Source organism: Anomaloglossus baeobatrachus, chromosome 10 (assembly GCF_048569485.1).
Source record: "Anomaloglossus baeobatrachus isolate aAnoBae1 chromosome 10, aAnoBae1.hap1, whole genome shotgun sequence".
In the NCBI taxonomy this organism is placed as follows: Eukaryota; Metazoa; Chordata; class Amphibia; order Anura; family Aromobatidae; genus Anomaloglossus; species Anomaloglossus baeobatrachus.
In genome coordinates this window covers 72,662,069-72,676,123 of record NC_134362.1, presented here as the reverse complement: position 1 = coordinate 72,676,123, position 14,055 = coordinate 72,662,069, and the positions used below count along the sequence as shown (strand labels likewise).

The 14,055-nt window shown below is 44.1% G+C and overlaps 1 protein-coding gene across 6 annotated transcripts in view; it reads right to left on the bottom strand.

Annotated features, from left to right (window-relative positions):
- Positions 1–14,055, bottom strand: part of SYT7 (synaptotagmin 7) — a 705,049-nt gene that overhangs the window by 26,502 nt on the left and 664,492 nt on the right. For all 6 annotated transcript variants that reach the window (XM_075325168.1, XM_075325167.1, XM_075325171.1 and 3 more), the window contains one exon: positions 1,501–1,615. In XM_075325168.1, the coding sequence (XP_075181283.1) occupies positions 1,501–1,615 (115 nt within the window). The remainder of the gene's footprint in view (positions 1–1,500; positions 1,616–14,055) is intronic.

Sequence of the window (14,055 nt, the reverse complement as noted above, 5' to 3'; positions counted from 1 at the left end):
AGCCATCTCATGGGTGGTCTCAGTCACCTTGGCAAAGAGCGCAAGCTTGTAGCAATGGAGAGTGGGCACTTTGGGCCAGCAGCTCACTCATGCTGCTAGCCCCAACTGTCAATCTTCACAATTGCACCACCCTCCCTCGCAAACAGGAATCTGGGAGGCTGGGTAGCAGTGCTTAACTGACGATAGGAACCTAAGAAAACCCCTTTAATCCATGTCGTTATAAAATAGTGGGCCAAAATTTCTTCAGAATATGAGAAATGGGTTCATAAAACAAGCCAATGATTCATGGGGTGAACTTAATTTTTCTCTCTCTGCTTCTGCATTCTGGCTTAGTTTCTGTTAAAGGAACCTGTCACCACTTTTTCGGCCTATAAGCTTTGGCCACCACCAGTGGTCTCTTATATACAGCATTCTAACATGCCGTATATAAGAGCCCAGGCCGCTGTGTAGAACATAAAAAAAAACACTTCTTACCTAGGAGGTCGCTCCAGTGCACACCAGTCGGATGGGTGGCGCTGTTCTCCGGGACCGGCGCCTCCCCTTTCGGCCATCTTGGTCTTCCTTATTCTGAAGCTGCGGTGCATGACGCGTCTACGTCATACACACTCGCCAGCATTGAGGTCCTGTGCAGGTGCACTTTGATCTGCCCTGCTCAGGGCAGATCAAAGTATTGTAGTGCGCCTGCGCAGGACCAGCGAGTGTGTATGACGTCAACGCGTCATGCACCCAGGCTTCAGAATAAGGAAGACTAAGATGGCCGAAAGTGGAGGTGCCGATCCCGGAGAATGGCGCCACCCATCCGACTGGTGTGCACCGGAGCGACTTCCTAAGTGAGTATTATAAAGTGTTTTCTATGTTCTATACAGCGGCCTGGGCTCTTATATACAGCATGTTAGAATGATGTATATAAGAGCCCGGTGGTGGTTGCTGCTTATCCCGAAAAAGTGGTGACAGGTTCCCTTTCAAGAGTAACTAAATGTTTGCAAAAATGTTTCATTATTTTGTCCCTATAATTGCCTGTAAGTTGCTCAAAAGACCCCTGAGAAGAGCTTAGCTCAGTAGTCATGCGCTTTCACCACCTGCCTGAGCGTGCACAGAGAGCGGAGTATGGAGTCAGTGGATAGACTCCTCCGCTGTGCGTGCCCTCCGGCATAGCTGTGAGCTCCCGTCCCCCACCGATCTGCAGGCAATTGAAAGAAACAAAAAATACCTTCTAGAAACCAGAGGTTTTCTTATTATGTGCCGTAAGAGCATAGAATTCAAAGAGGGTGTACTCATTTTTTCATGACTGTAGCCTTGCTGGCTATATTCATTTTACAGACCAGTGCCGCTGGGCATTATGTCGGTACTTCTCTGTTCTGCCGCTTTAGCACTGGGTATGAGAACATTGGTTGATCACACGGGAGGGTTTTTTTTTCATTTCCTAAATGATAAAAGGCTTTCTCAAATATCTGTAAAAGAGCAAACGTGAAAAGGGTTTTGTTAGCGGCTTGTACAGACCTGAGGTTCCCCCGATATCCATGGCTTTTAAATTCCGGGCTTTGATGATGTTGACAATGATTGAGTTAGCTGAGGGGTTATAGCAGAGCGACAGCAGCAATTCACCTCGGCTTCCCTGCAATATACATACAACATGAAGTGAACAAGATTGGAATTTTGATTAACATTCATTTTATCCTCGATGAGTGTGATTGACAGGCGCCGCGCTCATCCATTGAAAAGTCTAATAATATAGTCGCTCTACCAGAAACCAGTGACTGCAATGGAGTTACAAGCAGAGTCTTATCTCTGTGTAGTGCTTCTTTCTCATCTTTCCTTAAAGGGCTTGTCCGACACTAAAATATATATTGTCAGCATTGGTCAGAGGCATACTCACTTTCCATCACCCCTGCGGATCCAGCGCAGCCCCCTCCGGAGATCTGCCAAGATTTGTGGAGTGTTGTCTACTCCGTTTGGAAGCCATGACACCGCTGACGCCTGTGATTGGCTGCAGTAGTCATGTGACTAGAGAAGTGCGCCATCGGAGGTTTCTCTGACGACAACCTCTACAGTCCTTATTGCGTCAAAAAATGTATTAAAACTTCTCTTTAGTTTTTTTTTTGCATGCAGAATTTTCCCTTGACACTAATGGTCCTATAATGGTTCTCACATGTCAGTCGAAGACTTTTGAATTGCAAATCTGTCTTGTTATAAAGTGGTACATCATTGTTCCCTGTATTGTTATAAAATTCTGGCAATAAGCAGCACGATGGCTCAGTGGTTAGCACTGTTACTGGTGTCTTGGGTTTAAAGGGAATCTGTCAACAGATTTTTGGACCTCATCTGAAAGCAGCATAATGTAAGCAACGAGACTCTGAATCTAATGATGTATCACTTAGTTTACTGGATGCAGCCATTCTCATATAATCTGAGGTTTTAGGTTTAGCAAAACAGCAGAGCTGATAGAGCTGTCCTGCACTCACCAGGCTCTATGGAGATTGCACATTGACAGTGAGGTGTCAATCACAGCAGGGACATGTCGGACAACATGGCACAAGCCACAGTCACAGCAATGATAATCACCAAGTGATTAAGCCTTTAGTTTAAAGGATTATTCCCATTTCGAAGATCTTATCCTAATATGTAGTAGGTGTAATAATATTATTATTATTATTATTATTATTATTAGCAAATACCTCCAATTAGAGATGTAGTATACTTCTCCTGAAATAGCCATGTCCCTTACCTCATGTGCAGGGCATTGCAAATTATGTATCTATGGTTACATTCACTCATTTAGCGACAGTTAGCGTCTCATGTGCGTAACTTAAGGATACCGATGATGAGCGTGTGTGCTTACCACAGCTCCTTACTCGATCGAGCCTCGAGCATCTGAGTTTAAAAATGCTCGAGTTTCCCATTGACTTCAATTATGCTCTGTACTCGAGTCATATTGGAGAAACCTGAAGCTTGATTGCGCTCATCACTAATAAGCTGCAATGCCCTGCACATGAGGTAAGAGACATGGCTATATCAGGAGAACTATACTGCATTTCTAATTGGAGGGATTTACTAATATTCTTATTATTGCACCTACTACATATTGGGATAGGATCTTGGAGATGGGATACCCTTTAACTACTTCTTACCCAACAATTTGGCAACCACATGTAACCTAACTGTACATTGCATATAACATCACAATATGGTGTCTTCAGGGAAAGGAACATAACAGAAACCAGTTCTTCTCCTTACACTATACTGTTGATCAGTATCAGATCAGATTTTTTTCATTTTGTGGACCCATACATTTGAATGGGGAAGTCTCATCTGAAATATAGAGGAAAATACTGTATAGTGGGATATTTTTTCATGGGGGCACTTGGTGCACAGTCCAAATGAATAACATTGGTCTGAGTACTCTCTCTGTGTTTTCCATAGACAACTCTGGGACCCAAAATATGGCTGTGTGAATGTAGCCTATGAATGGAAATGTCTTCTTCCTATTAATATCTCAGGAATTCAATATATGTTATCACTAGGGATGATCGAATACCTCAAATATTCGGCTTCGCGAATATTTGCCGAATAAGTCTCCGCTATTTGACTATTCGTGAATATTCGATGCGCAATGTAAGTCTATGGGAAACCCGAATAACAACTATTCGGAACTATTCGAGCTTCCCATAGACTTACATGGCGCAACGAATATTCGCATAGCGGCGACCTATTCGTCGGATATTTGCGAAGCCGAATATTTGAGGTATTCGATCATCTCTAGTTATCACATCAATGTTATCATGAACATAAACCTCCATCATATGAAGAGACCCAAAGTGTAGTTCATACAAAAAAGTCTTACTCAATATTTCACGAATATGTAGCATGAAAGCAACCAAATATTCTGCCAGCATGAAATACTTGGATATTTTAGCTCTGAAGTCTGTATAATTGTTAATGCAGATCAGGACTACACCGTGTGCAGAATTATTAGGCAAATGCGTATTTTGATCACATGATACTTTTTATACATATTGTCCTACTCCAAGCTGTATAGGCTGAGAGCCAACTACCAATTAAGTAAATCAGGTGATGTGCATCTCTGTAATGAAGAGGGGTGCGGTGTAATGACATCAACACCCTATATAAGGTGTGCTTCATTATTAGGCAACTTCCTTTCCTTTGGCAAAATGGGTCAGAAGAGAGATTTGACGGGCTCTGAAAAGTCCAAAATTGTGAGATGTCTGGCAGAGGGATGCAGCAGTCTTAAAATTGCCAAACTTTTGAAGCGTGATCACCAAACAATCAAGCATTTCATGGCAAATAGCCAACAGAGTCGCAAGAAGCGTGTTGGGCAAAAAAGGGCCAAAATAACTGCCCATGAATTGCGGAAAATCAAGTGTGAAGCTGCCAAGATGCCATTTCCCACCAGTTTGGCCATATTTCAGAGCAGAAACGTTACTGGAGTATCAAAAAGCATAAGGTGTGCCATACTCAGGGACATGGCCAACGTAAGGAAGGCTGAAAAACCACCACCTTTGAACAAGAAACATAAGATAAAACGTCAAGACTGGGCCAAGAAATATCTTAAATTAACCACAGAAAACCGTCCCATTAGAAGGAAACAGAAAGCGGTTCATGCTAAAAAATATATATTTTATTAATTAAAACATTTTTCTTAAGATAAAAAAAAGGAGATGATACTACTCCTGAGAGGGACATATAGAATTACCCAGATATTTACAAAAAAGTACAACAGAGAGAGATATAGGGAACAATAAATACAAAAATTCATAGAATTTAAATACCCCACATAAATATAAAGAAAATGCTATAGTAATAAAAAAGATTATCTAAATAATAAATTATGTGACGCTGCATAGAATAAACTGCACTGTAAACATATTCTACTGCAAACCACCCCTCGCAACGAGCATTCGCCTATTTAGCCTAAACAGTGCAGGTGTACCCACTGATCTGCCCGTAACATAGATATAAAAAAACAGTTTCACCCCACTCTGACACGCCCCCAGAAGAAGCTAGGGCGAAACGGCGTTGAGGTGGAGAAACCTGTTTACCCAGACCCAGGCAGTTCACTGTCACATTCTGGTAATTATAGCACTTTATTTGCCTTTGGGTTTGTTTCATTACTTTATTCCTCAGTATTCTGTAGTGTGGATGCAGGGCATTATTATCGTTTGCTCCGACGCACGTTATAATTCCTCTGGCAGCTTATTTTTGAGATACTAATTTATGTGTTTATATAGTTTTTGGACTAGCCGCACTTTTTTGTATACTTTTATATACTGGCCAGGTTTATTAAAATTTTTGCAGTACAATAATGTAAACAATGTTTACAGTGCAGTTTATTCTATGTAGCTTCACATAATTTATTATTTAGATAATCTTTTTGATTACTAAAGCATTTTCTATATATTTATGTGGGGTATTTATATTCTATGAATTTTTGTATTTATTGTTCCCTGTATCCCTCTATGTTGTACTTTTTTGTAAATATCTAGGTAATTCTATATGTCCCTCTCAGGAGTATCATCTCTGTTTTTTATCATAAGAATTATTTTTAAATTAATAAAATATATATTTTTTAGCATGAACCGCTTTCTGTTTACTTCTATTGGGATGGTTTTCTTTGGTTGAGTTATTACCGTACTGTTCTCAGTGGCATGCACACATGAATGGGTATGGAATTGATTAATCAATAAATATCTTAAGACTGATTTTTCAAAGGTTTAATGGACTGATGAAATGAGAGTGACTCTTGATGGGCCAGATGGATGGGCCAGAGGCTGGATCAGTAAAGGGCAGAGAGCTCCACTCCGACTCAGACGCCTGCAAGGTGGAGGTGGGGTACTGGTATGGGCTGGTATCATCAAAGATGAACTTGTGGGACCTTTTCGGGTTGAGGATGGAGTGAAGCTCAACTCCCAGACCTACTGCCAGTTTCTGGAAGACAACTTCTTCAAGCAGTGGTACAGGAAGAAGTCGCTATCGTACAAGAAAAACATGATTTTCATGCAGGACAATGCTCCATCACATGCATCCAACTACTCCACAGCGTGGCTGGCCAGCAAAGGTCTAAAAGATGAAAAAATAATGACATGGCCCCCTTGTTCACCTGATCTGAACCCAATAGAGAGCCTGTGGTCCCTCATAAAATGTGAAATCTACAGGGAGGGAAAACAGTACACCTCTCGGAGCAGTGTCTGGAGGCTGTGGTGGCTGCTGCACGCAATGTTGATCGTAACCAGATCAAGCAACTGACAGGATCTATGGATGGTAGGCTGTTGAGTGTCCTCATAAAGAAAGGTGGTTATATTGGTCTATAATTTTTGGGGGTTTTGTTTTTGCATGTCAGAAATGTTTATTTCTAAATTTTGTGCAGTTATATTGGTTTACCTGGTGAAAATAAACAAGTGAGATGGGAATATATTTGGTTTTTATTAAGTTGCCTAATAATTCTGCAAAGTAATAGCTACCTGCACGAACAGATATCCTCCTAAGATAGCCAAATCTAAAAAACCCCACTCCAACTTCCAAAAATATTAAGTTTTGATATTTATGAGTCTTTTGGGTTGATTGAGAACATAGTTGTTGATCTATAATAAAAAAAATCCGCTAAAATACAACTTGCCTAATAATTCTGCACACAGTGTACAATACAGATCAGTGGATGATAAATGATGCAATATTGTCAGAAAGTTACTTATATTTTATGCTGAAATTCTAGTTCTACAAATATAGGTCAACCGGATAAGTAGGAGCTGCGTAGTAACCAATTATCTAATAAAATGTTTTAAGAATTATTCATTCTCACAATTAATTTCCCCGCAGCTGCCAATCGATCAGTTATAGTGACATACCGTATATACGGTACTTGTCTACTGATGAATTTACAGTTTGTAATTATCACCCTTCATATTTCCTTGGTCTACTCAACCACATAGTGGCATCCACTAGTGCTCTGTATCAATCATCACACATATAAAGATTGCACGTTGTCAAAACCAAAGCACCATCATTGTTTTAATCTACTCAAGTCTGGAATATAGTATTTAAAGGGAACCTGTCACTTGATTCATGCTGCCGAACCCACGAGTGGCATATATCTGAGCTGGGTTGAACGATTGCAGATAGGTATAGCATTCTCTGAAGCTATGTGGTCTTTAGCTATGGGGGACCATAGCTGAAGACCACACTAGTCTGGCCAACTCTTCCCAGCACTGCTGCAGGTGACTGACAGGTGTCTCCTTATGTACATGTAACTTGCCTCAGGGTGGTAGCCATGAGCACGTTCTACTTCATTAACACCCCGACACGATATAGAATATTGGGGATTTTAGGTGTCTGGATGTGTTGGTGCTTGGGGCACTGCTATCTTCAGGACTGTTGCACCAAACCCCTTTCCCCCAAGCTGAGGACTCCAGTCAAGTAAATGCATACGAAGTTCTCTTTACTTGAAACCAGACTTGAGTAAAATGGGCATCAGGTAAATACACTTCTCAAACTTTTCTGCATCACACACAGACACAATCATAATGGGTTCTGGAGACAGAACTTTATTTGTGAACATTTCAATGAAACAGCACGGCCTTAGGAGTTGGACCAAACTTGTAGACAATAACGTAAGGGAGCTCTTGCTAGCTTCTACCATACTAAATGCATCACTGGCCCGTCAGAAGAAACCTTCTCTTCAAGGCTGTTCCAAGAATGCAGCACACTATTGCTGCCTTGCAGCTGTTTAAGCCATAGAGTACCCCACATGCCTGTTTGTGGAACTGTTGCCACCATAGGTTCCTACTGCTGAACTTGCTCCCTTGTAATGGTCCCTCACACACAACTCTTGTCTGTACTTGTCAGATGTCTCCATTTAAAGGGACTCTGTCAGCAGGTTTCTGCAATGTAACCTGAAAACAGCATGCTGCAATAGTTACAACAGAACATTCAGCCCTGCATCTCTTATCTCACAGTCTAATTTTGTTTACCTGCAATGTTAGTATAAGCCTCTTATCTTTATCATTAGTGGGTCTCAGCTGCACATGAGCTCTAGTCCGACTCAGCCCCCTTCCGTGATTAGCAGCTTCTGTTTATGGAAATGAACACTGAAAGCCTGGTGTGGGCAGGATCAGCTCTCCCAGCACTGCTACATACAAAATTTAAAATCTTTTACTGTGTCAGAATGGCTGCAGCAACTAATCTAATACATACATAATAAATACATTAATGCCAAAAGGAAAACAAAGGATAGTATTGGCCCCTTAAAATATAATAACAAGTTAGTTATAGAGGACAAACAAAAGACTGAGATATTAAATAGGCATTTCTCATCTGTGTTCACCAAGGAACTGACTGTACCAGGCATCATTCAACAAGTGAAAAATCAAAGTTCACCACCCGATATAATTAATTTAACACAAGAAGAAGTACGCCTACGTCTGAGTAAATTAAACATTGACAAATCCCCAGGGCCAGATGGCATTCATCCACGAATATTGAGGGAATTGAGCTCCGTAATTGACAGACCGCTGTATCTCATCTTTTTAGACTCGCTTGTAACAGGGTTGGTGCCTCAGGATTGGAGGATTGCTGATGTGGTACCGATATTTAAGAAAGGTAAGAGGGTAGATCCAGGCAACTACCGTCCAGTAAGCCTGACATCAGTAGTATGCAAAGTTTTTGAGGACATTTTAAGGGATGACATGCAAAAATATGTTGCAGAAAATAATATAATAACTGACAGACAGCATGGATTCATGAAAGATAAGTCGTGTCTAACCAACCTGTTGGGGTTCTATGAGGGGGTAAGTGCAAACCTGGATATTGGTAATGCAGCTGATGTGATTTATTTGGACTTTGCAAAGGCATTTGATACTGTACCACATAATAGCCTTATACTAAAGCTCCAGAAGCAAGGACTAGGGGAAACTATATGCAACTGGGTAAGGAATTGGCTAAAAGATAGGAAACAAAGAGTAGTCATAAATGGAACATTCTCTAAATGGGTCATAGTCAGCAGTGGGGTGCCGCAGGGATCTGTGCTAGGACCAATTCTTTTTAATCTCTTTATTAATGACCTTGTGGATGGGATTGATAGTACAGTGTCAGTCTTTGCTGATGACACCAAACTATGTAGGATATTAAAAACTAACCTTGATAGTATAATATTACAAAAAGATCTGGATAAGATGTCAGAATGGGCAGATACTTGGCAAATGAGATTTAATGTTGATAAATGTAAAGTAATGCACCTAGGACGGAGTAATCCTATAGCTGCGTATACATTAAATGGAAGTAAACTCGGGACTACAGAACAGGAGAAGGACTTGGGTATTCTCATTACAAATAAGCTGAGCAGCAGCACTCAATGTCAGGCAGCAGCTGCAAAAGCAAACAAGATTCTAGGGTGTATAAAAAGACAGATTAGATCCCGTGATCCCAACGTATTATTACCCCTCTATAAATCACTTGTAAGGCCACATCTGGAATATGGGGTCCAGTTTTGGGCTCCACATTTTAAAAAGGACATTCAGAAGTTAGAGTCAGTTCAAAGGCAGGCAACTAGACTACTACAAGGAATGGAGGCCTCCTATATGATGACAGGTTGAAAAAGTTAGATATGTTTAGCTTAGAAAAAAGACGTCTCAGAGGAGATCTCATTTATATGTATAAATACATGTGTGGTCAATATAAAGGACTGGCACATGACTTATTTCTTCCGAAGACAATACTAAGAACAAGGGGGCACTCACTGCGAGTGGAAGAAAAGCGATTCCGACAGCTAAATAGGAAAGGGTTCTTTACAGTTAGAGCGGTCAGACTGTGGAATGCCCTACCACAAGAGGTAGTAATGGCAGATACTATAACAGCTTTCAAAAAAGGGCTGGATGATTTCCTCAGTACACAAAACATTGATGGTTATAAATAACTTAGTGACCAAATGTAGAACTGGTGGAGGAAGGTTGAACTAGATGGACCTAGGTCTTTTTTCAACCTTAGTAACTATGTAACTATGTAACTATGTAAGTGATACATCATTGAACTCAGGGCTTCTTTGCCTACTTCATGCTCTTCTTCGATGAGGTTGCAAAAACCTGTTGACAGATTCCCTTTAACTGAACTGCACCAGGAAGCCTTTCACTGGTCTACAATATTGCCCCAACTATGGGCCTGCTCTGGGTTAACCCTATAAGTTTTGGCTAGTAGGTTCTGCAGTCTAGGAGGATAAAACAACATAAAACACAAAAAGCGTCACAGAGATAACACATCACATTAATACAATTGGTATCTTCAGGGGAAATGTGACAGCCCTTCCACCTCCTTATACACACACACTCTGACATTTCAGAGTATAAGATATTGTCTGCAATCATGCTGTGATTTGTGCTGGCCATGGTTTGGGCAGCATGAATCATCTGAAAGGTTTCCTTTAATTTGCCTGATAAATTCATCATTTCGGGCTTCTACGACCCTGTGTGCAACACAAATGGGCCACTCTAATGTCTACATGCTTTGACTCCCCCATACACAGGATTCCTCAGATAGGCCGAGCACGCCTGTGTTCTGTATGACGGAGCGGCTGACAGACTACTCGGGCAACAAGTTATCTCCTGGAGAAGAAAAGGATTGGCCACTAGAAAGTCCTCAGTCTGGATCCTTCTTTCCTCTGACATTATCTACAATGGGAGAAATGGGACTCCATACACATTAGCCTGTCGGTTATGTAATAACTTCTCAATTTTTTTCAGTGTTTTTCCTGTTTTTTTTTGCAGCATAAAAATCTGTTGTAAATACTAATTATATATACATACCATTACAGAGAGATGGGAGCTTTGCAAATATATTGCCTTAAGACCTGGAAAGACTTTTGTCTGGTCCTGAATCCATGTCTATATAAAATTCTGTGAACCTCTGTAAATAATTTACACAACATTTCTGCATCTTTCAGTTGTAACGATAGCAATGATAACTCTTTATAACGGCTTATTAGGTGCCCTGTGCAGTGTCAGGGTTGCTTTTTGCATATTACGTGTGAAGTCCAGTTAATTACGCTATTGCTGCTGTGCTGGTCCGGGCCTGCTCTGTGTAATGGATTTATCATCCACCACTGGCCGGAGTGCAGCAGTAAAGTGTGTGCTCAGCTCTCCACATATCTGGCTCATGAAAAGCTTACAGGTGATTTTATATATATAAAAATATACACAGTACAGACCAAACGTTTGGACACACCTTCTCATTCAACGAGTTTTCTTTATTTTCATGACTGAAAATTGCAGATTCACATTGAAGGCATCAAAACTATGAATTAACACATGTGGAATGAAATAATTAACAAAAAAGTGTGAAACAACTGAAAATATGTCTTACCGTATTTTTCGGACTATAAGACGCACCGGACTATAAGACGCACCCTGGTTTTAGAGGAGGAAAATGGGAAAATAAAACTTTAAGCAAAAAATGTGGTCATGACACACTGTTATAGGACGAGGATCTGCTGCTGACACTGTTATGGGGGTAATGTCCCCAAATTCTCTACTAAGGTACCCCATCCTGGTAATGATCCTCCTGCCTTGTATATGATCCTGCTATAAACCCCCATCCATCCTGTTCACATACCCCCCCATCCAGCCTGTTCACATGACCCCCCCATCCAGCCTGTTCACATGCCCCCCCCATCCAGCCTGTTCACATGCCCCCCCCATCCAGCCTGTTCACATGCCCCCCCATCCAGCCTGTTCACATGCCCCCCCATCCAGCCTGTTCACATGCCCCCCCATCCAGCCTGTTCACATGCCCCCCCATCCAGCCTGTTCACATGCCCCCCCATCCAGCCTGTTCACATGCCCCCCCATCCAGCCTGTTCACATGCCCCCCCATCCAGCCTGTTCACATGCCCCCCATCCAGCCTGTTCACATGCCCCCCCATCCAGCCTGTTCACATGCCCCCCCATCCAGCCTGTTCACATGCCCCCCCATCCAGCCTGTTCACATGCCCCCCCATCCAGCCTGTTCACATGCCCCCCCATCCAGCCTGTTCACATGCCCCCCATCCAGCCTGTTCACATGCCCCCCCCATCCAGCCTGTTCACATGCCCCCCCATCCAGCCTGTTCACATGCCCCCCCATCCAGCCTGTTCACATGCCCCCCCCTCCAGCCTGTTCACATGCCCCCCCCTCCATCCAGCCTGTTCACATGCCCCCCCCTCCATCCAGCCTGTTCACATGCCCCCCCATCCAGCCTGTTCACATGCCCCCCCATCCAGCCTGTTCACATGCCCCCCCATCCAGCCTGTTCACATGCCCCCCCATCCAGCCTGTTCACATGCCCCCCCATCCAGCCTGTTCACATGCCCCCCCATCCAGCCTGTTCACATGCCCCCCCATCCAGCCTGTTCACATGCCCCCCCATCCAGCCTGTTCACATATCCCCCCCTCCATCCAGCCTGTTCACATATCCCCCCCTCCATCCAGCCTGTTCACATGCCCCCCCCTCCATCCAGCCTGTTCACATGCCCCCCCCTCCATCCAGCCTGTTCACATGCCCCCCCCTCCATCCAGCCTGTTCACATGCCCCCCCCTCCATCCAGCCTGTTCACATGCCCCCCCCTCCATCCAGCCTGTTCACATGCCCCCCCCTCCATCCAGCCTGTTCACATGCCCCCCCCTCCATCCAGCCTGTTCACATGCCCCCCCTCCATCCAGCCTGTTCACATGCCCCCCCATCCAGCCTGTTCACATGCCCCCCCATCCAGCCTGTTCACATGCCCCCCCATCCAGCCTGTTCACATGCCCCCCCATCCAGCCTGTTCACATGCCCCCCCATCCAGCCTGTTCACATGCCCCCTCCATCCAGCCTGTTCACATGCCCCCCCCCATCCAGCCTGTTCACATGCCCCCCCTCCATCCAGCCTGTTCACATGCCCCCCCTCCATCCAGCCTGTTCACATGCCCCCCCATCCAGCCTGTTCACATGCCCCCCCATCCAGCCTGTTCACATGCCCCCCCATCCAGCCTGTTCACATGCCCCCCCATCCAGCCTGTTCACATGCCCCCCCATCCAGCCTGTTCACATACCCCCCCATCCTGCCTGCTCATATACTCCCATCGTGCTCATATACCATCCTGATATATGGCCTGTATCCTATAGCACAGAGAAAAAAATAAACGTTTATACTCACCTTTTCCTCACTCCCTGCAGCACCGATCACATCTTCCTCTCTGGCACGCTGACCTGTGTGTGTGGAGCCGTATCCCTGCAGCACACGATGTCTTCCTGTCTGTGCCGATCAGCTGACCGGCTCAGCACAGATCAGCTGACCGGCACAGATCAGCTGACCGGCACAGACAGGAAGTCGTCGCGTGCAGCAGGGGGGGCGGCTCCACACACGGGGACGGGTGAGTGCACTGATTCACTGCACCCCGCGCGGGTAATGACGCGCGGAGAGCAGTGAATACAGCCGCACATGATCACTCCAGGCTGTAATTACCAGGGGTGATCATGCGGCCGGCTCTTGTGCGCGCGTCCCCGCTCATCCTTCCTCCCACCTGTCAGTGCCGGCTTCAGCGCTGAGAGATGGGCGGGAGGATGGGCGTGCATATGTAATGAGCGGGCCCACGTGGTCACGGCAGGCGCTGCTGCAGCCTGCTCGTGCCCCCGATGACCCGCAGCACCCTCATTCCCAGCCGCAGCCCTATAGTCAGACCATAAGACGCACCCCCAACTTTCCCCCAACATTTGGGGGAAAAAAGTGCGTCTTATGGTCCGAAAAATACGGTATATTCTAGGTTCTTCAAAGTAGCCACCTTTCGCTTTGATTACTGCTTTGCACACTCTTGGCATTCTCTTGATGAGCTTCAAGAGGTAGTCACCGGAAATGGTTCCCAACAGTCTTGAAGGAGTTCCCAGAGATGCTTAGCACTTGTTGGCCCTTTTGCCTTATTTCATTCCACATGTGTTACTTCATAGTTTTGATGCCTTCAGTGGTGAATCTACAGTTTTCAGAGTCATGAAAATAAAGAAAACTCGTTGAATGAGAAGGTGTGTCCAAACGTTTGGTCTGT